Source organism: Podarcis bocagei, assembly GCF_964188305.1.
Source record: "Podarcis bocagei genome assembly, chromosome: 1".
In the NCBI taxonomy this organism is placed as follows: Eukaryota; Metazoa; Chordata; class Lepidosauria; order Squamata; family Lacertidae; genus Podarcis; species Podarcis bocagei.
In genome coordinates this window covers 120540098-120563418 of record NC_138125.1, presented here as the reverse complement: position 1 = coordinate 120563418, position 23321 = coordinate 120540098, and the positions used below count along the sequence as shown (strand labels likewise).

At 44.1% G+C, this 23321-nt stretch overlaps 2 protein-coding genes across 5 annotated transcripts in view; one reads left to right on the top strand and one right to left on the bottom strand.

Annotated features, from left to right (window-relative positions):
- The first annotated feature begins 1152 nt into the window (after window positions 1-1152).
- On the top strand, window positions 1153-21344 carry CDCA7 (cell division cycle associated 7). Of its 4 annotated transcripts, none has more exons than XM_081180981.1 (10): window positions 1157-1519; window positions 5677-5787; window positions 6219-6329; window positions 8007-8258; window positions 9584-9661; window positions 15128-15319; window positions 15980-16114; window positions 17227-17376; window positions 18540-18676; window positions 19646-21344. In XM_081180981.1, the coding sequence occupies exons 1-10, from the start codon at window positions 1286-1288 to the stop codon at window positions 19674-19676; spliced, it is 1431 nt and encodes a 476-aa protein (XP_081037107.1). In that variant the 5' UTR covers window positions 1157-1285; the 3' UTR covers window positions 19677-21344. The 4 variants fall into 4 exon arrangements, with proteins under 4 accessions (XP_081037108.1, XP_081037107.1, XP_081037109.1 ...); XM_081180983.1 differs by lacking the exon at window positions 1157-1519 and adding an exon at window positions 2828-2857; XM_081180982.1 differs by lacking the exon at window positions 6219-6329 and having other exon boundaries at window positions 1153-1519.
- The window catches only part of LOC308581643 (dynein axonemal heavy chain 11-like), a 236406-nt gene continuing 233981 nt past the window's right edge, over window positions 20897-23321 (bottom strand). The window contains exon 73 of the mRNA XM_081184350.1: window positions 20897-22423. Coding sequence (XP_081040476.1) covers window positions 22176-22423 — 248 coding nt within the window. The 3' untranslated portion in view covers window positions 20897-22175. The remainder of the gene's footprint in view (window positions 22424-23321) is intronic.

The window sequence follows — 23321 nt, the reverse complement described above, 5'->3', positions numbered from 1 at the left end:
GTGGATTTGGAAGAATGAAGTGTGGTCTAGTCTCTAGAGAGCTCTTTTCAGTTCATTTGCTTTTGCCTGCACTTTGAGAAGCCAATGGTGCAGGTAAGTATGTAATTAAGGGCTTATTTAAAATGTTGATTCTTTTACATGTCAGCTTGCTGCAGCATGCCCACAAGGAATAATAACCCACAGAGAGTTTACATACTCCTCGTTTTCTATTGTGATTTGGGCTGTGTAAGATTTCTGTTTTCTGGATCACGCCTGGCTCGTGTTACAGATTATGTGGCTTGTGTGCGTGCCACACACATCGCCACACACGTGAAGCGAGGCCTGAGTTCGCTCAGCTCCAAATCAGTGTGTGCCCTTAAGGCCATGTTCTGGAAAAGCAAGGGTGAAAATAAAACACAGAGCAGTGTACCTTTCTGAAGTCGTCCCTGAAGCCACTTACAGTATAATGAACTATTAGCTACATTTCTGAAGTGTGTAGACTTTCAGCATTACACTTTTACCATTGCAAATGAAATGCATTGCTTTTTGCTGTTGCCTAGGTTAACCATCATATTTTTGTGCACATCTACTCAGGAGTAAGCCTCACTTAAGTCAACAGGCCTCAGAATTGCAGCCTAAAGGTATTCAAATGTTAATTGCATGCCTTAAAAAAATCAAAAATCACCTAGGTAGAGCAAGTCACACCACCACCGCTGGAGTCTGATTTTACGTTTGTATAAATTATGTGCAAAAGGTAAGTTTGAAGGAACGCATATTGCGCATGCCTATGAAACAGCATTTTAGCCCTACTTTCGTTATGTTTTTGCGCGGCTGTTTTTTCTTGTTTTTTTTAAAGTGGGACTCCATTTTAGCTAGATTGTTTTAGACTGCACCACTATAAAATGAACTAGCAACGGTGCAGCAATCAGCTTTTCCTGGAACCAATTACATTTTGAGGGATTGCCCGCAATCCTGCGACGGTGCAAACAACTTTTATACACCAGAATAGCTGCAGCACCAGTCACTACAGCAAGCACACCTCAAGTTCTGACTCTTGGTTTCCGCTTGCCAACAGAACCTCCTCTAAACTTGCAGAGAGCAATTTCCTCCCGGGGCGAGCATGCGGCTCGGCCTCCCCCTCCCCTTTCCTTCTATGCAAATACTCCATGGCTTATTTCGCGCCACTGAGCTAGGTCCTTGCAGCACCACAAAAACACCAGAGGAAAAAGAAAATAAAGTGGGGAAAGGTAGGTTCCGCAGCCACGCGCAATTTATCCGCGTTTGAGCTCCGAGCTTTGCAGGGAGAATGAAACGCCTGAGCTCCGTGGCAAAGAGCAGGATGCGGCAGGACCTCTTTCTGGACCTTCCAGGACTCCAGCAGTTGGCGGGGAAAACTGCGCGTAATCCCCGCCCTCGAGCAGCTTTGGCGCGAGTCGGCGGAGCGTTTGGTCTTTGCTCCTGCGTCCTGCGGAAAGAGGCCGCGCTGCGCCTTTCGAGTGGCAATTCCGCCGTCGGCAGCATGGACCCCTTCGGCCTGCAGGTAGGGGCGTCGGGGTGAGAATTAAGACTTGGGGGCCACGAAGTTCGGCTGGAATCCCTGGAACTTGCTTGAGTAAAAATGCATAGGATGGGGGGCTGCGCGGATGAAGAGAACAGGCGCAGCCTCCTTTTCAGCCACAGCAATTTTTATTTTTTTTATAGTTTGCTCTTCACCGGGCATTTTAAATCCCTAAGTTGGAAAAGGTCCCACAAGCTGCTTTAAAAGAGGGGATGAACTATGAAACGTGGGGTGTTCTGGATTTTTTTTTAAATGCAAACATAGCCGGGGTTGTTCGTTTTGTTGTTTATTTGCTCTTATCTTTAAATCGCATGAAAGCGTGCTTTTGGATCGCGGCCATGCTAGCTGCGCGCGTTCCTCTGCAAGCTGCGCGCCAGCCGCTCTCTTTCCCAAGGGCTTGCATGCATCAGGATCGCGCCTTTCACGCTGCAATCCTGCGTACGTTTAGTGGGAACTGAAGAGCGAATAATAATAAATAAAAAACCATGCGCTAGAAATATACCCAGGGAGAGTCTACTTTGCTTCTAGCAGCTAACAAGTTTGTGGAGCAATCCTGAGATTTCTGGCTCTGTCGAAATAGGTGGAGGAAGGCGGATGGCTTTTAGGGCAAGCTGCGACTCGTTTCGGTTTAACCCCGATGTCTTGTTCTCCGGGCCCCTACCAAGGAGAAGGGAGCATAATGTTTTTAAGCATTGCATCCCCCGGAATCCCCTGCAGTTTTGAATGGGGGGGGGGGAGAGCGCGCGCAGCCCCGGGGTCCTGCAAAAACTGCACGCGCTTACTCGGAAGGCAGCCCCGTGGAACTCATTGGGGTTTACTTTGGAGTAAGCCAAAAGCAACGCTGCGCCTTTTTGGTGCGCTTTTTAAATAGGTGGCCGTGCTTCCGCTAGCCTGACCAAACATTTCCCCATAGCAAAACGTCTCTCCCCCCCCCCCCCCGGGTGTTACTTCCCCTCTTGTTCCGGGATATTTTTCCAACTGCAAGCTTTCTTGGGGAGAAAAATGGGACCAGGGAAACCACTCCCAATTCAGGGGGCAATCTCGTGCGTATAGTCCATTCCTCTCATGCAAAAGATGGAGGAGGGCCTCTTATCCCTCCCTTCCCCGCAAGGCAGCGGAGGGGGGCGAGCCCCTCTTTTCCCGCTCTTTAGCGCGCTCCCCCACAGCGCTTTTATCTGCTCTCCGCCCGCCCACCAGCCACGTGAGCCGCCTGGGACTTTCGGATTCACCCCTTTATGGATTCGGAGTTAGACTTGGCCCGCGTGGCCGCTGCCTGCCCGGGCTGTGGGGGCCCAGGAGGCAGCTATGGGGCTGGCGAAGGTGGATACAATTCTGTAAAGTTCCAGCTTTCCGCAAAAGTGTGTGGGGCTAAGTAGCTGCTTTGAGGAAGAACCCGCAGCGCAAGCAGCTGAAACGGCCATTGGAGCGAATGGGGAGTAGTAGAGAGATGCCTTGAGTCCTCATTTGTACTTACTCAACTTGTGAATAATCTTTGCCTTCTTGCAGCGTTTAACTCATGAACAGGCTCTGGCCTGCCTGCGAGGCTTGTTTTCAGGCCTGAAAGCAGCTCCCCCCCCCATAAATACCTTAATCCCAGATTTATGACTCTTGCATGTGAAGTAATTATGGTTACAGTAAATCATTGGAAAGGAAAGTCACTAGTCGTCCCGGGCAGGGTTTTGCTAATTTATTGGTGTGTCAGGATGGAGCCCAGGAATTGGAAGAACAGATTTCAAAGGAAATATGTGGTTCAGAACATGCCTTGTTTCCCAAACGTGGGTCTCCAGATTTATTTATTTTTTAACTACAACTCCCATCATCCCTAGCTAGCAGGACTAATGGTCAGGGATGATGGGAATTGTAGTCCAAAAACAGCTGGAAAGCCAAGTTTTGGGAAACATGGGTCTAGCTTGGAATTCCTTCAAGGCCTGACAGTGTTACTTGCATGTTTCTCAGAGCACCTAATACAGTGCAGATACTAGAATTCACTTCTTAATTACTTACTGGTTCACTTATGCTGACCACTTGGATTTTTTTTTTTTAACTGCGCTATCTCCAAGGTCCTCAGGACCCTGTATATGGTGTTTCACTTGCACATGTTTAGCCTCACATTGACCCTGGGAGGTAGGTTGGACTGAGATATAAGTGATTGGCTTATATGAAAAGTTAACTTGTGAGTTTCATAGCTGGTCTCCCAAGTCCTAGCCCTGTACTCTAACCACTATACCACACTTGCTTTCTAATAGTCCAGCTATCCCAAAAGTTGACACCTTCACCCTGTACCACACCAGCTGTTTTCCTTATTTGCCACCTTACCCTGTCTCCTAATTTTAAACTTAGCTGCTCACAGTTAAGCTCCATTGAATTGAATGGGGAACACATCTGAGGAAAAGTCTTTAGAGTGTTAAATGTTATACTAAAGTCTATGCTTTGGATGTGTTCCTCTCAAGTTTTAGAATTCCTATACATTTTTTTAAAAGATCTGCATGCTGTGGGAATTACTTTTGCACTTTGCAAATTATTATGAGGGGCATGAGAAAACTATTACTGGAGCTGCAATCTTTTGCCCATTTGCCCGCAACTGTTGTCCACTCAGAAATAAGCTTCATTGAGTTCATCTGGTAGACTATATAAGGATCTTGCACTTCATATTTACAATTAATTTTATTGTCGCTTATCTATGTGGTTTTGTTTTGTGCTGGTGTGCTTGGTTTGGACAGTTTTCTGACATAGTTGATGTTTAACATCCTGGATCATTTGCAGGAGCTTTGCAAAAAGTGCTTTGGCTCCATGCACTTTGAATACAAAATATCTGATGGTGTTTGTCTTAATTTCTTTCATTTTTAAAAAATGCAATTATTGTGAACAACCACATTTATGTAGGAGTGAGATGCACTGAATTTCCAGGGACTTATGGTGTTAGCCAAGTGTGTATAGGACTGTAGCCCAAACCCTTTCTTCAGTTAGACTGCAGAGTGTTACCATGAATGGCTACATAAAATAGTTAAGTAATTGTGAAGAGCGTCTGATAAGGATGGAGTGATATTTGAGGAAATCTTGAAAGGCTTCGGTGCATAAGTGATGATGTACAGAGGTAAACTTAAATGGGCAAAAAAGCGTTTCATATAATAGTTCCTCTTCGTTTCAAAAAATGTTCATGTCTTTAGAAAAATGTCAATATTTTTGAAGTTTGCATATCCAGGCATTATGTGTGGAACACACCTCTGAACTCTAAACTTGGATTAGTAACTCACCCAATGGCTCATTTACCTGGTGGACAGAACTTGTAACCTGCAATAAGAGCCGCTTCACATATAACTCTTCAGCTGCGCAGCCACAGACTGAATTTGCCACGCTACTGCCAAATCTGGGTTAATTAAAATTTGTGGCAGTGCAGCCACATGAATGGCTGACCATAAGCTGAAGTGATTTGGAGTGTTAAAGAGTAGGTTGGATGAGAAAGCACAGCTGCCATTGGCTGAAACAGTCAAATGAATAAGGTTGGCAAACCTAGCAAGGAAAAGGCGCTTTTCCTATTTTTTTGTCGTGCTGTTGCTTCAATAATGAACTGGTAGATACGTTTTACATTTTAGAAATTTGAGACACAGCTGAATTCTTTGTTTTAGACTGGATTATTGAATTAAACCCCCCTCCCCCCCAAAAAAAACACCTTACAATGCTTGTTGACAAGACACTTGAAGATTATGGGAGGAATTCAATTTAGTACTATGGCAATCATTCAGCCTATGCTAGTTTTTCATCTCGTCAGACTAAGCAATCCCCCCTCTTCTGATGCACTTGTTTTTGGGGTTCTCCTGACCTCCTTTTATGGTATGCTCAGGGGGAAGGGAGGGGGAAGTCCTGATATGCTAGGCTTCTGATAGCAGGACTTGAATTCTGCCTAAAAATTTCCTATGTGAATATATATGGTGAAAATGCCCCCTGCCTAATAAATAAAATGCCTAATTTTTACTCCTGGGTGTAGTGCAAAACATGGTGAAAATGTTAGCTTTGTGATGCAGTCTAATATGTAACAGCTCTTTGCTATCTAGTGTGATCAAGTTTAAGCATTGTGAGATTGCTCTAGAGAACTAATCTTATTATAGAAACCTAATTGAACTACCATCTTCACTTTGTAGGGAAGGAAGAAGCCCACAGCATTCCGCAATACAAAACTGATCCCCATGGAAACCTCTTCATCCTCTGATGACAGTTGTGACAGTTTTGGCTCTGATAATTTTGCAAACACGGTAAGTAAAAAGTGCGAGAATAAACAGAATTGAATGCGTGATGCTGAAAAATGCCCCATCCGTGATTAAAATGCTTTGCTTACATTTCTATACAGCAGTTATGAATATACAGTATGTACTGTAATTTCATTTCGCTTTTCCCCTTGTGCTTCTAGGTAGTAATTGTTGGAGGTAGATTAGCCACTTATTCTATCCTTTTGAAATGTCGCCTAACCTAACATGCCTGATGATTTGCTGTAACAGCTCTGAAACCATTTGTAAACCCCCTGAAACATTTTTCTTTGTTACAAAAGCTATTCTCTTGTAGTGCACTTGTAAAATGTGATTTGCTCTCTGAACAGTTTATGGAAAATAGGTTCTCTTGAAAAAAAGGGAGAGAGAGCAAGAAAGAAAAAAGAGAAACACCTAGTGTACTTTATTCTTTTTTAAAGAAATGGAGCTTCAAGCCAGAAGTTGCAGAGGAAATAGCAAAAATATTTTATGAGGATTCGGATGATGAATCATTCTGTGGTTTTTCAGAAAGTGAGATTCAGGATGTGCTGGTGAGTTGTACAGTTTAACTTGCTAATTGCATTCACACTGCATGTGCATGCTGACGCCAAAATAATACTCTGCAAGCTAATGCATGATGATTGACTAAAGCTACGATCCTAATCTCACCTGGGAACAAACCCCATTGAATTCAGTAGGACTTAGTTCTGAGTAGACATGCTTAGGATTGTGCTGTAAGTCTGGGAATCGAGAGCCAGCAATTGATTGCACACGGAAGCGGTCTGCTCCCTTGTTCAGCTTAAATCAAATAATATTGGCATTTGTAGCAAACTGTGCTTTGGGCAGCCAATCCCAGTGAGACTAGCTGTCCTGCGCTGAACAGCTGATTGGTGCTCACAGAAAGCCTCACTTGGCCAAGAAGTAATCAGGTGTGCTCTTTATGGCTCTCAGTTGTCCTTTTGCAGCCATGTCTTTTCCGGCCCACACCTGACTTCACATTTAATTATCGTTTATTGAATTTGTCAGTCGCTTTATCTTGCCCAGGGCAACCTAAAGCAGTTTACGACGAAACAGACAGACAAAAACAACAACAATCCACATAGATAAATTAAAACCTAGAGGAAAATAAATATATTAGAACACCCCCCAACCACTTTTTGAAGGCCACAGGCTTGGTTATAGAAGAAAGATTTTGCCTGGCGCTTAAATATATATAATGATGGCATCAGGAGAGCCTCACTGGGGAGAACGTTCTACAAATGAAGCCACCGCAGAACAGGCCTGTTCTTGTGTTGCCCAACTCTCCAGGCTTCTCATGGAGGTGGTACACAAAGGGCTTCAGGGGTGAGCGTGAGGCTTGCCAGCTGGTAGAAAGAAGCTTTTTCGGCTGTGGCTCCGATCTGGTGGAACGCTCTGTCACAAGAGACCAGGGCCCTGCGGGACTTGACATCTTTCCGCAGGGCCTGCAAGACAGAGCTGTTCCACCAGGCCTTTGGCCAGGGCACAGCCTGACTCCATCGGCAATCTTCGTGGAGCTCTGGCCCAATGGTTGCCGTTGGTTTGATTTGAATTAATTTTATAATGAATGATTTTAGAGTGTTGTGTTATGTTGTACTGTTTCATTGTTGTTAGCCGCCCTGAGCCCGGCTTCGGCTGGGGAGGGCGGGATATAGATAAAATTATTTATTATTATTATTATTATTATTATTATTATTATTATTATTATTATTAATTTCTCTGCCAAATGCAGCCCTGTGTTGGATATGAGGCTGCTCTTTACTAAAGAAAAAAGGTTTTAGAAATAATGATATCCCATGAGGGCTGGTAGGTGTTCTTGTGGAGACTTGCGAGCATAGGGTGGTATACCACTACTACTACTACTAATAATAATGATAATAATGTGATTTGATCGCTCTGTTGTGGTTATATGCGGCATTACAGTTTCCCTGTTTTTCTATTTTGGGTTTTCCAAAATATAAGTTTTGGCTTCAGACCTTTTAAAAAAAAATAGCATATTCACTCTGAAGGGAGAATGAGATGGCTTCCTCAAAACCAGGTTTATGTACAGTGAGACAACTTGTGCTTTCTGCAAGCTAACCTTGGTTGTTGATGTAAATGCACTTGAATTTGGAATGGTTCTGAGAAGCCATAATTGAGATGGTGGCTCCTGTTGCAACCATAACTAACTATTGATTTCACAACTCCCATTTTTTTAAAACCCTGAATAGAAACTGGATACAGACGCGGAGGAAAATATGAGCGACGGAGATAAATTTTCATGTAAGAGGCCACGGAAGTGCTCTGTTCCCCTTAAAGTCGCTATGAAGTTTCCTCTCCGAAGATCTAAGAGGGGGAAGAGTGAAATAATTTTAGCCCCAGAACCTCCCTCCGAACTGGAATTGGACTCTGACTCCGATGAAGAAAGAGGCCCAAAATTCTTAGAGAAAAGGGCTTTAAATATAAAGGAGAATAAGGCCATGGTAGGTACAAAGGAAATGTTCTCATGCATGTTGAATTGTTGCTATTTTTCTTGACCAAGTTGTAACATAATTCTCGTTTGAAATGAGCTAGAGTTCCATTGCATTAATAAAAACACGTGCCTCTTCCTAATACTCCATTTGCACATGGTATTCTATATACCACTCCATTCAAAATATTTTTACCAAGTTTTATTTGTTACCATTCTTAGAAAAGTTCTGAAATTGCAATCAAGTGACTTGATTTGAAATAGGATTTACCCAACCACATACCTAGTGCTGTCCATCTCCCTGGTTTAAAGAACCTCTTAAATATCCCTTGTACACTTTCTGAATGATTAGTCTCAGGCTGGACTCCCATCAGGAACCAGTTCCAAAAGGCTTCAGTGAAGAAGGGCTGGCTCTGCTCAAATGTATCTCTGAGTCACACATACACACAACATAATTGGTTTTTTTTTAAAATGATATTTATTAATATTTCACAAACAAAAACAAAATCCAACATTTAAACTTTTAAACATTTAAACTACAAAAACAAGACAAATAAAAATACACAGTAGAAAAACAGTTGATAGAAGAAAGATAGAAAGAAAAAAAGTAAAAAAATAGAGAGTAAAAAGAAGAGAAAAAGCCACAAAACAAAGCTAAAAATGGATTCATATTTTCAAATCTTATATTTTCTTCACTAGTTTCTTGACCTCCGCACACCTCCCATTTTGTATTCCAGTTCAAATATTAAATTCAGCAAATCCTTACCCTCTAGCATTTTATCCTTACTCCATATATTAACCTATTATTATAAATATCCATTTCCAATTATCATTCCCTATTTACATTTTCTTAAGCATCTCTTTACCAGTACCACTTATTTTCAATCAACGTCATTTCAACATTCCTTAATTTTACAGTGCTTCTGCAGATAATCTTTAAACTTCTTCCAATCTTCCTCCACCGACATACACACAACATAATTGAACACGTCTCACTCCCCACCCCACTCAGAAAAGCCCTTCCACTGGTGAACTCAGAGTCTGCCACTTGTAAATACAGTGGGGCCTCCCGCTGCCGCCAGCGCGCGATTTCTATTCTCATCCTGAAGCAAAGTTCTTAATCCAAGGTACTATTTCTGGGTTAGCGGAGTCTGTAACCTGAAGCGTCTGTAACCCGAGGTACCACTGTAGATACAGGAGGGCCACCAACCTGCTGCCTGCTAGCACTGGCTTGGCCATCCTTGCTGAGATGTTTCTGAATTAATGTCCCGTCAAAATCCCATAGTAGCAGAAACTTCCTGACACGAAACCACTTACATTCTATGTTCCCTTCTACAGCTTGCAAAACTAATGGCAGAATTAAAAAACGTGCCTGGAATTTTTACAAGGAAAGGTCCCCTGGCAACTCCAACCTTGGTAAGTCGCAATCATTTACTTCTTGTTGTTTTTAAAAAGTCATTTACAGATTACAGTGGTAACCTCTTGGTTACAAACTTAATTTGTTCCGGAGGTCCGTTCTTAACCTGAAACTGTTCTTAATCTGAGGTACCACTTTAGGCTAATTGGGCCTCACACTGCCAGCGCACAATTTCTGTTCTCATCCTGAGGTAAAGTCCTTAACCCGAGGTACTAATTCCGGGTTAGCGAAGTCTGTAACCCAAAGTGTTTGTAACCTGAGGTGCCACTGTAACTTGATAAGCCAAATGCAGCCAATTCCAGTTCCTTAGAACTTAACTGATAAAACATGCCGCCACATGCTATTACTAGTTGTTGTTGTTTTAATTGGTCACTCCCTAATACTTCAGTTAAAAGCACCTGCAAGTCTTTATATCTAAAACAAAGCAAAGTCCTGTTCAGTTGCATATTTTACCTACGCGCTTGCGTGAGCGCAGCCCCAATAAAAATGAGTCTAAAGTTCAAATAATTGATCTCCTGAATTGTGCAAACAGTATTTGGATGACGGTCAACGGTCACTGAGGCCTGCTTTGTATGCTTAAGCCCATTGATTTTGATGGTGTGGTGGTTGGGGTTGTGCAATACACCAGTGTTACTACCTATGCCACTGCCCTGACCTCGCCACTGCCTTTCCCCTCCCTGTTCTGGTAAGTGGCAGCGATACTGCTGTTGGGAGACTATTGCTTTTGCTCTCCCCCACTGAGAAAGCCGCTGGGAAGCTGGAAGTCTGTATTCCATTCTGAGGCCTCATGATAATACCTGTAGTGGAAGGACTTCTTTTCTGTGCGTGAGTTTGTGAGGCAGAGAAGGAAATACATTGAAACTGTAAGGCCGATGTGGTTTTCTCACTTCTGCCAATACTCGACCGTATGCCATTGTTTCTTGGTTTGCCCCTTGCTTACTCTGGCTTAGTTTGTCTTGTATTCCGCTGATTGTGAATTGAGCCCGTTTAGTACAGCATGGGACGCGGGTGGCGCTATGATCTAAACCACTGAGCCTTGGGCTTGCCGATTGGAAGGTCAGTGGTTTGAATCCCCGCGACGGGGTGAGCTCCCGTTGCTCGGTCCCTGCTCCTGCAAACCTAGCAGTTCAAAAGCACATCAAAGTGCAAGTAGATAAATAGGTACCGCACTGGCGGGAAGGTAAACAGCGTTTCCGTGCGCTGCCCTGGTTTGCCAGAAGCGGCTTAGTTATGCTGGCCACATGACCTGGAAGCTGTACGCCAGCTCCCTCGGCCAGTAAAGCGAGATGAGCACCACAATCCCAGAGTCGTCCGTGACTGGACCTAACGGTCAGGGGTCCCTTTACCTTTTAGTACAGCATGGTAAACCATGGTTAAAGAAGCCTAGCCATGGTTCAGTGTGGTATCTAGTTAATGTCTTCAGAGGTTGCCCTGCTCCAGAGGGGAAGCTGCATCAGAGAAGCAGGAATGCTGAGTGGCTGGAAAGTGGAAGTGGATAAAGCACTCCAAACCATGGTTGCCAGTATTTTTATTTGGAAGCCAGTCCACGGTTTGGGTTCTGAAGTACAGCCAGCACAAACCATAGTGTCTGGGTCCTTACACTTTTAACTTGATCACTGAGATCTTCCAATGAGGCCACTTAACCCATGCTCCTAAGGTTTGGTCGGCCTTTCCAAGGAGCCAGCCCTTAGTGTGGAATGCCCTGCCAAGTAGGAGTTGGGAAGGAATCCTCCCTTGTTTCTTTTAGATGGGGGCGGCCCAACTTTTCATACCAACTTGGCTGCAAGAGTACTTCAACATGGAAGCTGTGGGCTGCACATGGGCTTGTTGCCCAGGGGTGGAAGGAGCAGGGCCAAAATTTGACATCCCCACCAAGCCCTTGTGCTGCCTTCCCAAAGCCGGCCAAGTGAGGTCTCGGGCTTTGAGAAGGGGGCACCAGGGCTCTGGCAGGGTCCTAGAGCCCTCCCAGCTCCCTCCTAAAGTTGGGAAAGTGCTAACTCTCCATTTTAACCTCAGACCTTTTACCCAGGAATTTTAAAGACAGTGTTGTTTTAAAGACGGAGCTCTCAGTTCTGATTACCCTGCCGAATTTACTTTCTGGTCAGGCTCCTGAGCCTCTACCATAGACTTTATTTGGACATCAGTAGGTAGACCTAATTCCCAAAATTTCCAACTTTAGGGTGGTAACGAGGCTGGAAAGTGACCATTTTCCATTAGAACTTTCTCTGACCTTGGATGGAGAATTGGCTACCTATTCCTGTGTGCCTATTACAAATAACCAGCTTCAGATGAGGCCCACTGCCTTAAAATGGACCAACAATATGGCTCAACGGATAAATGAACTCCTTTGGTCTGACCAACTGCAAGAGACAAGGGACTCCCTTATCCAGGCAGTTGAGCCACTGCCAATATATGACAATTTAGTAGAACTGCTAAAACCTTCGTTGGCTAAGACCCCGGTAATGAATAGTAACCATTTCTCTCATAAAAAGTGGTTTGACGAACAATGTAGGCACTTCAAGAACAAGCTATATAATGAATTCTTGGCATATAGGGCATCAAATGACTCCGCACCTAGCAGTCACCTTATGAACCTCAAGAGAAGGTATAAAGCACTATTAAAGGAAAAGAAGCTTGCGGCAGAAAGAAATGACTGGAAGAACCTTCTAAAAGCTGCAGAAAATAGAAATCCCTCCTCCTTTTGGCATCAAATTTCCAGATACCTGGGTAGACCGTTGTCAAGGATAGAACCCCAAATTTCAGCTGACACTTGGGAAAGCTTCTTCTCCGTTTTATATGCAGCTCACGCAGCCAGCGGAGTAAGCTTAGATTTGGCCCCCTTGCCAGAGTGGGATCCTGTTACCTGCTCTGAAGTGGAAACACTTATAGGCCAATTTGAGGCGGGCAAGGCACCCGGAGACGATCTTATTTCCATAGATGTTATTAAAGCCAATAAGGATTGGTGGTGTCCACCCCTAGCAGCTCTTTTTACTTATATAAACAAAACAGCACAATTTCCTCCAAGCTGGAACTCTGCACTGATTGTGTTAATTCACAAGAAAGGGCCGCGCACAGACCCGGCCAATTTTAGACCAATTAGCCTGCTAAATGTTATTGGGAAGATCTATTCAAGATTTCTACTTAACAAATTAACGACCTGGATGGAAAACAACAATATCATCGCAGAGGAGCAGGCGGGTTTCCGCCCCGGAAGATCAACAACAGACCAAATCTTAATCCTAAATCACTTGGCCACCAAGTACGCTGGCAATGGCCTAAAAGCCCTCCACGTCGCCTTTATAGACTTTAAGCAGGCCTTTGATCTAATTCCCAGGAACCAGCTATGGACAAAATTGGCAGCGACATCTATCGACCACCGCCTTCTCTTGCTGATTATTAATTTGCATACAAATACCCTCTTGAGGATTAGGATAGATAGTAAGGGGCTAGTCTCCAATCCGGTTGCCACCACTAGGGGGGTAAGACAGGGCTGTTTGCTTGCCCCTGCTCTGTTTAACTTCTATATTAATTCGCTAGTGGTACATATGGCAAATGCTGATTTCCATCCACCAAAACTGGCAGGACGAGCCTTAAATGTCCTACCGTATGCAGACGATGCCACCCTATTAGCTACCTCCCCCATCGGATTAAGGAGGATGCTTCGAGCTCTTCATGAATATGAGACCCAACACGAGCTCCAATTAAATTATGCCAAGACCAAAATAATGGTCTTTGCTGCTCGACCGAAACCTAATTTATGGTCAATTAATGGTATTCCTTTAGAGCAGGTCAGTTGCTTCAAGTACCTGGGTCAGGTTGTAAGATCAAATAGGTCCTTCCTGGCGCACAGAGAATACATAGCCTCGAACGCATCCAAAGCAGCCCTGGTGATTAGAACCCTGTACTCCAAGAAACAGGCACAAACTGTCAATGTTGCCTTACGTCTCTTTAAAATGAAAGTCCTCCCTCTTCTGCTGGTGGGCATCGCCTTGGGCTCACGTAGGGATTTTGAAAAATTGGAATCTATCCAAACCCAATTCCTCAGGGCCATACTCAGGATCCCCCCCTCCGTGGCAGGCGCGATCATGAGATTGGAAACCGGTTGCCAAGCCTTTAGGTATGTGGCCCTGAAAGCGAAGCTATGGCTATGGCTCAAGCTCTGTTTCAGACCGGTGGGTTTGGCCCCCTTGATTCTGAGGGATAACTTTAAATCTCCATGGGAAGGGGAGATAGTGGAGGAAGTGCAGAAGTGTGGGTTGTCCTCCCTTTATATAGAGTCCATGACGTATAGCCACGCAAAGGCGGTGATCGCGCAAAGATTAAGGGATATTGCCAGACAGGAGGACATAGCCCGTGTGAAACCTGGGTTGTTTCTGGGGGAGCAGTTGTATCGGGCTGCTCCAGCTCGCTACCTGGCGGATATCCACTACGTGGAATACCGCAGACTATTTACTGCGGCTAGGCTGAATGTTCTTGACTCGGCGGTCCTGAAGGGAAGATATGGAGGAGTTCCATATGACCAGAGATTATGCCACTGTGCATTGGGTGAGGTAGAATCCACAGAGCACATTTTATTGAGCTGTCCCTTCTACAACGATTTAAGACAGTATCTTATAACTCCATACTTACCCCAGCTCAGTTCCCGACAAAGAGGAAAGCAGACAGCATATCTGCTAAATAAGTCTTCTGGGAAAACAACCTTGTCGGTGGCTAAATTTCTTTTCCTGGCACTCAAGTGTCGGAAACGTATAACTGAATGCTTTGATGTGGGTTATCTGTGAGAGGTCTAGTTCTGTGGCCCTACCTTACTTATGTATCTCCTATGATGTTATAGTTTATAATTATTGTGTAATGTTTTAATTCTGACTATTGGTCGAATAAAGAAATTGATTGATTTCCTTTGGAAAGGTAGAGGGAGGACTATAGGACCCTCTCAGAGCTCTCACACCTCATTCCTAAAGCCCAGTGCCTCACTTAAGGCTTTGGGAAGGCAGCACGAGGACTTGGGGGCGTGTCAAATGTTGCTGAGGGCCGCCAAGAAAGGCACTGAGGGCCATGTGTTGGACCAATTGTTTTAGATGTCTTTTAAAACCGGTCCCGTTTAGACAGGCCTTCAAAATGTGTTTCCCCCACCACCAACCAGTCATTATTATTATTATTTATTTTACTATACTAGTATGTTTTTATGTTAACTGCCTTGTTATGTGTTTTTTTTCTTACGCCTTTTCTTATGTTTTTATTCCAAACATGCATTTTTTAGATATTTAAGTAAATGATGCCTGAATTGAGGTTTAGGCTGCAGTGTTGTGCACACTTACCCGGGAGTAAACTTCATTGAACATGGTGCATTAAAATTGTTCCTAGAAATGCACTGTTAGTTAGAGCTGTAGCTAAGAGATGGAAAACCAATGAAAATTTTATTTCTGTATGGTGTACTTTGATGATTTTTTGGTCCTTTATTACAGAAACCGCAGCGATCTCCAAGGAAATCATTTCCCAGGCGTTCTTTAAGGAGGAATCCAGAAAGAAATGCCAGGCCTCACACAAGATCCAGGTCCCTGATCGAAGGTCCTCCAAGCCCTGTTTCGGAGAAGGAGGATGAAGAGGAGGATCCGTACTACTTAGTGAGGAGGAAAATGTCTGATGAATACTCTGAGGTCTGAGTTGTTGATTTTATTCTAATTTAGAGCGCATGAAGTGGTAGAAACCTCTAAAATATAAACTTCACCTGGGTGGTTCAAATGCAAATTAAAGTTCAGTTTTAATTATAGTGGAACCTTTGTTCTCAAACGCCTTGGTACTCAAACATTTCGGCTCCCGAATACTGAAAACCCAGAAGTGTGTGTTCCGGTTTTCGAACGTTTTTCATAAGCCGAATGTCCGATGCTGCTGTCTGCTATTGTTTCCTGGGCGCCTGCACAAATCGGAAGCCACACCTTGGTTTTTGAACGTTTCGGAAGTCAAAACGGACTTACAGAACGGATTACGTTCAAGAACCAAGGTATCACTATAAGCATTGAAGAATACATTACTAAGCAATGAAGACCGGCAAAACAAAAGTCCTTGGAGGAAGCGCATAGAAATGGTTCCTTCTGTTGTGTCATCCTGCTGTCATTAATGTGGGCGCTCGACTTCTGTGGAGAGGGTGTGTTTGTGCAAGTTCCTCTGCTACTTCTCCATGCAGACAAGAGCAAGTTGAAGGATGGATGTATTAGAAACTCATTGAAACCACTGCATGTGTGTTACTGGCGAGGGTTTTTGTGTGTGTGTGGCTTAGCTTGAGAAATTTAATTTGATGTGCTTGGGATTTTCTACAGGATGAATCGGACGGTCCCAGAAGAAAAAGTTCTATGACTCTCCCCCATGTTATCCGCCCAGTGGAAGAAATCAGTGAGGAAGAGTTGAATGGTATCTGTGAGAGTGCAAGAGATAAAGTGTATAATCGTGTGACGGTAAGAACGCCGCCGTTGTGCCAGCATATTCATTTGATCTGCCCAGCTAAAATGAAGTTTAAATGTTGTAGGCAATAGCCCCTTACACTTAGAAGTTTCCCTGCTCCTTGTTCCAAAACTGAGAAGCTCTTTCTGGCAGGGCTGCGGAACTTGCTGCTAGGCTCCAAACCGTCAGCTCCAGCTACAGTGAGCAGCTGTCTGGACTGATGGGAGTTGAGGCCCAACAGTGTCCAGAGGGCCACAGGTTTCCCACCACTGTCTTATGGGAGAGTCACCTTTGCAGATGATCAGTAAGATTAACGGGGCAACTTGGAGCTGTAGGAAGGGGAGAAGGAGGCATATAGCTCTGCTTTCTTAGCTTTATGTTGGACAAAGGTGGGGAATGTCTGGCCCACCCAGGGGCCAGGTTTGGCCTGCCAAGCCACACCCCCTGCTCTACGCCTGATGATATTACATTGGGGGGGGGCAATACAGTGGTACCTCGGGTTAAGAACTGAACTCGTTCCTGAGGTCTGTTCTTAACCTGAAATTGTTCTTAACCTGAGGTACCACCTTAGCTAATGGGGCATCCTGCTGCCACCATGCCATTTCTGTTCTCATCCTGAGGTAAATTTCTTAACCCAAGGTATTACTTCCGGGTTAGCGGAGTCTGTAACCTGAAGCGTTTGTAACCCGAGGTACCACTGTACAAGTTTGGCCAAAAAGGGTTTTTCAGGCATTGCCCATCATTAGTCCCTGTAACCACCCACAACACTGTTGTACAACATTTGGGCAGCACCCCACTTTGAGAAGTATCCATTACCTGACGTTAGATAGTTGACCTAAGAGCATCTGTGAATATGTAGCACCTCTGGATTTGAGGCCAGTAGTGTCCTTAATGAATAGAACATGTTGTTCAGATATAATGCCGTACCATGTTTTGGAAACACTATGAATTATGAATCACCCCTGTTCTTCTGCACTCTCCAGTTATCGACTGAGTTTCCATTTTAGTGGCTGAATTGTATGTAACCTGTGATTTGCTACTGAGTCAGACAGTGAGGTAGGGAAATGGGGAAGAAGAAGGAGGAGGAAGAGTCCAGTTTCATTTGCCCTCGTCATTCTTTTCGCAGGGTTCCACTTGCCATCAGTGTCGGCAGAAGACTATAGACACCAAGACAAACTGTCGCAACCCGGAATGTTTGGGAGTGCGTGGTCAGTTCTGTGGGCCTTGCCTACGCAACCGCTATGGAGAAGAAGTCAGGGCTGCTTTGCTGGATCCGGTAAGATAAAACTTACTGTATTTTTCGCTCCATAAGACCCACTTTTTTCCTCCTAAAAAGTAAGGGGAAATGTCTGCGTCTTATGGAGCAAATGTGTGGCTGATTGCTGGCTCCCTTTCTGGCTCCGCCCCCTTGCCCAGGCCTCCATTGTTCGTTTCCCCAGCGACATGTGATTGACTGATTAGATTATCTGTCTGGAAACTAGAAACGGCTCCCTTTCCTAAAGAAGCTGCAGAACTGAGTTGAACCCCATAAAAACAGGATTTTTTTCCCTTTGCAAAGTAAGCTCAACAACTTTGAGCAGATCCTCAAAAAACAGGGCTTTTCCCCTTTGCAAAAGAAGCTGCACAACTGTGAGCTGATCCCCCCCCCCAAAAAAAAAAACAACCCAGAGCTTTCCTCTTCTAAAAACTAGGTGCATCTTATGGTCGGGTGCGTCTTGTGGAGCAAAAAATATGGTACTTTTTATACTCGTTTTGACAGTGTGGCAGTGTCAGGGACTGGCTGAATGAGGAAGAGTGATGGGAGCTGCCCACCCAAGAACCCACCTCATGAAGGACACAGATGACGACAGACCCCAGATCCTGGTGGTGGGACACTTGAGGAGCAGTCTTGGGAAGAGATGAGCTGGGAGGTGCTAGAAGCAAGGGGGGGGGGGCGGCCAGGAAAAGGAGGCCCTTGTAGGTCAGGGTTAGAGGCTGAGAGTCACAGTGTGAGGGCAGACTCCGACAGAGAGGAGGCAGAGGTTGCCTTTGCTATCCAGCAGCAACAGGATCGAGCAACAGGCCAGACAGGTGTACAGGAGAAGCCCACCTGCTTGACGCAGCCTTCTTCCACTTGGGGGAGGGATCCAGAGTAAGAAGCTAGAGAAGGGTGTGTGGCCAGTGGCCAGTTTCAGGAACGTCTCCAGTTGGATTAAGACGAGCCAGGGGACTCTACTGTGATGCTATTTTCCATTAATAAAAATGGCATTCCGTGTCTCCTGTTCCCACTGGTGAATGACCTTGGGCTCGCTTGACAGGGTAGGGTTCACAAAGAAATCATTCATGCTCCTGTGTTTTGTTTAATAGATGGGTGCTTTAATGTTACAATCCAAAGCAGTGAGTCGTTCCAGAATTGCTATAAACACATTCCTTCCCCTCTCTTCTTTCTCCCTCTTTTAGGACTGGCATTGCCCACCTTGCCGTGGCATCTGCAACTGTAGCTTCTGCAGGCAGCGGGAAGGACGATGTGCTACAGGTGTGCTTGTTTACCTGGCCAAGTACCATGGCTATGACAACGTCCATGCTTACTTGAAAAGGTAACTTTGGGCTTCTCTCCTTTCCACTCAATTCTCCTGTCTTTTGTAGGAGTTTTCATTTATTTATCTACTAACAAAAGGTTCTCTGAGCAATTTACGACTAAGCAGTTGAACCCACAGGGAACGTATGTTTCGCTGCATAAGACACACTTTTCCCCTCCTAAAAAGTAAGGGGAAATGTATGTGCGTCTCATGGAGCGAATGCAGGCGGGAGGCTCTGCTCAGCGCTCCCTTTAAAGAGCCGCGTGGAGTATGTCAGTCCCTTCTCCCTCCTGGGGAAAAGCCCCCAAGAGCCGCAAACATGCTCCACAAACATCCCAGGCTGTGCTCGACGCTCCCTTTAAATATTTTTTTTTCTGGCATTCCCCCTCTAAAAACTAGGTGCGTCTTATGGAGTGAAAAATGCTGTTAAAAAATAAAACATATGGAGTAGAATAAAGAAGCCAGAGAATATATAGAGAATAAAGCCCAGAGTAAAATGCACAGCAAAGAATAAAATCAGTACAAAATACCTTGAAAAGTTTTTAGGATGGTGAAGATGGGGAAAGGTTTTCACCTTTACCAGGCATACCTGTCTGAGGAAGGCCATTCTATTACTTGTGTAACCACTGAAAAGGTCCCTCCTTCCTCATAACCACCTTTTGCACTCGGGGCACCTAGAGAATGACCTCGGAGGGTTATCGTTAGGGCTGCGTGCATGTTCTGCTGGCTGTAAAATTCAGTCTATTAGTCTGGTTTCCTTTGCTTTCATTATGCAAATGGCAGTCTGTTCGGAGGGCGCAAACAGATTGGTGAATGGTGTGGATGATTTGCAGAAGGCCCCAGTTTCAGCCCACCATCTACAAGTGAGAGCCATGAAAAACAAGAGCTGGAAGGATGGGGTTTTCACTAAATGCTGGGTTAGATTATTGGTGATCTTTGTTTTTGTTTATAAATAATAATTCCGCCCTTTTTAAATCAAATTTACAGCCTGAAACAAGAACTTGAAATGCAAGAATGAAATTGGACGTGGTTCTATGGTCATCGGCAAAACTGATGTTAAGGTTAATTGTTTGTTTTGAAGGTGTTGGTTGCTGTTTTTTAACCAAGCATTCATTTCCCCCCCAAGTTTTAAGAACAAAACCCTTTGTGGCATTTGACTGAAGTTCCACATTACGGGGTGTGGATTTCTAATTCCGTTAGGTAGCAGTTTTCCTTTCATGCTGGATGCAATTAGTTGTTGCGTGTGTTAAGCCACAGTGAGGCTTCACACAAGGGTTGAAACTTGCAGAAAGAGATGCCTATGGTTGAATTTTCCTGAATCTCACTAAGCAAAGCAGCAGGTGGGGTGAATCTCCGCACAACTTAAGGGATTTACATGGTTAAATGTTTCTATATCTTGCAGTCTGGAGCTGCTGCCATCACAACATCAGTCCATCCTTTAGGGGTTTCTTTTTAGATTTAGCAACAAACCAGACAAATCGGGAATCTGACTGGAAATACTGTTAGTCTTAATGGATGTTGCAGGAGAAGATAGCAGTGACAAAGGTGACATTTCCTAAACTGAAAGTTTTGGTGGGGGTTGAGCCGCTTTGCATCTAGAGCTATAAAGGTCCAGTTTATCCATCCTCAAGAAAGCAGTTAGTTGTTTTTATCCATCATAAAGTATGGTATGAATAGATTAATAAACGTTATACAGTGCTCCAAATAGTAGATTTTAAAAAGGAAGAACAAACTTAGCTGCTGATAACGTCTTAAAAATTCTTAAAGCCGCTGTGTTGCTGCGGGCTTGATCTGAAATATGTGATGGAAAACCATGTACGTCTTAAATTTTGGGGTGATTCAGTCCTTTTAACCCATCTCATGCATAAGGCATAATGTCTAACATGGAGCCTATTGTGTGTGGGGTCTTGCACATTGCATGAACAGGGGATACAGTTATATACGCTTAAGCCTTGCATTGTACTTTATGCTGGTTGGGTGATAAGCCAGCAGCTTGCTTTCATGCTCATGGTATGTATATATAGCTCATCCACTCAAGGGACCAGGTTGCTGAGCATAGACTGATCTAGAAGCTGATGGTCCTGTATGTTTCAAAGTGCATTTAGTTAATAGGCCACAGGACTTCCACTTCAAACAGTTGATAATGGCTACAAAATTTCACACTGATACGGACTCTTGTACAACAGGCGGGAATTTTGTTCCTAAACTTGAGAACATAAAAGGTGTCCTTTTGGTAGGACAAAAGCAACTTAGCACTTAGTTGTTGCTTGTAACACCATACTGCCCGCAGTTGTCTGCATGTGTGACACTGTAAACTAAAAATGGTTGCTGAAAACCTTATTCCTTGTGTGGATAGGATGTGGGGGCAGGGTTGCTATCCAATCATACATTTTTGGAAGGTAAAAATCTGCTATTTTGCATCTACTTTTTTTTTGACATGAATATAAAATTCTCACATGCGTTCTGCTTTTTCAACCTTTTGTAGAAGTTCCTCTATCGTATATGAAAAACCTGTTCAAAGATACTGTTGTATATATGCTAGATCCCATGCAATTTCTGCTCTGGCTTTCTTCAAGCATCGCAAAAGACTACTGTTAGTTATGCATACTGTAAATGGATCCTGTGATCTACAGAGCTCTTATGTACAGAGTGTAGTTTTGATAATAAAAACCTTGCCTCGAAATAATTACCGTTCTCTTTTTTAAAAACGTTTCTGCACATGGTGATTTGTGTCACTAGCATTGCGCTGTATTGTCTAATGCACATGTGCTTCTGTGTGTGTGTGTGTGTGTATGTCAAGGTCTCAGTTCATTTCAGCAAAAGACACTAAACGTTCTGTGTGTTCACAAAAGCAATTCTAGGTACACAGATGTTTTGGGGCTACAACCCCCCAGGCGTCAAGAGATTATGGGAGCTGTAGTTGAGCAACATCTGTGGACCAAAGCTCAGGAAGGCTGACAAAGGAATGTACAGCTCGGCTCCCCCAAGAGAGAAGCCTTGCAAATAGGGGAGCTCTTGTCTACATCTGCATAATCAAGGCGTTGAGGAGACTGTTAGCAGTGGTTGGAATTGGAACAGTTGTGCATTTATTTGGCTCTTCCAGTTCAGTTGTTTGCAGCACAGGCACCACTGTTTTAAATGTGTTGTGCAAGCGGGGAGGATTATTGTTCTTTCACTAATTATGTATTTTTTTTCTATTGTAATTTATGTTGTGAACTGCCTGAGATCTACGGGAAGAGTAAACCAATTTTATAATAATAATAACAGCAGCAGCAGCTTTGGTGTTTAACTGATTCTTAACAGGCAAGAAAAGAAAGCCCCACATTCTTAACACTACTTGAGAATGTTCAGTTAGATGTAGCAACACAATGTTCGCAGCCTTAAAAACAACAACACAAAAATACACCCCCAAACCACGCTGTGTTGTGCATGCACACAGAGTCACTTCAGGGAGGGAGCAAGCAGGGGATGGAACGGAAATGCAGAAGAGTTTTGGGGAAATTCAACTCAAGCAACATCACACACTTAAAAGCAAAGCAACACCAGCAAGAATCCATTTAGCTGGCCTTTCCCTTGATTTTAAATGGAAAGTGCACACGTATGTGGAGCCCCTTAGTTTTGTCTTATACACTGGGCATTCGTAAATGTTCCTTGTCTCTTGCCTGTCGTTGGGAATGGCTCTTACAAACACAACAGGCATAGCCGCTGTCGGTGCTTTCAGGCAAGCTTCAGCTATGTGACCCCCCTGAACATCCCAGCAAGCACCTGTCAATAATTAAAATTGAGAGAAAGGGGATTTAGCCATCAATATTTCTCTTCCCCAAACAATGCAGTTTTATAAATAAAACCTCTTAATTCCTTTATTGGTCTCTTTCAGAGCACATTCATCTGTATGTGCCCCTTTGCCACTCAACACCTGTTAACGGATAAGGTTGTATAATGCATTCAGACAGGACTCATTTGCACTGGAACGTAACCAGCACTCCTAGAATCATGGGTAGGCAAGCTAAGGCCGGGGGGCCGGATCCGACCCAATCGCCTCCTCAATACTGTCCGGGAATCTCTGTTTTCACATGAGCACAATGTGTCCTTTTTTTCAAAATGCACCTCTGGGTTATTTGTGGGGATAGAAATTCGTTCATCCCCCCAAAAAATATATATGGTCTGGCCCCCCCCCCAAGGTCTGAGGGACAGTGGACTGGCCCCCTGCTGAAAAAGTTTGCTGACTCCTGCCTAGAATGAATGCCAGCCTTGTAGTGTGTCTTGTGGGAAATTCCTACTATGTGCTGACCAAATAAAACAGCCCCCAGGGTGTAGGAATAAAAGGTAAAATAATCTCTGGATAAACTCTTTGTAGAAGCAGAACACAAGAGGTAGGAGCCACCAACCCAAAGCCCTGCTGGGGTAGTTTTTTCATCTCCCCTTTCATTTTCCTGTTGGACCCCATCTCTGACCCCAGAAGAGGAGGGCTTTGTATTTCATGGACCCATGAAATGGGTGCGGGCAGGCACAGAAGTTTCCATCATATTTACATACCTATTGCATGTGAAAAATGGCTTCTAAGCGGTTTACAAGTAAAGAATTATACCCACACTACTAAAATAATAACACAATAAAACAATTCAGTCGAAACATTTTTACTACTATTCTCCATGAGTGGATC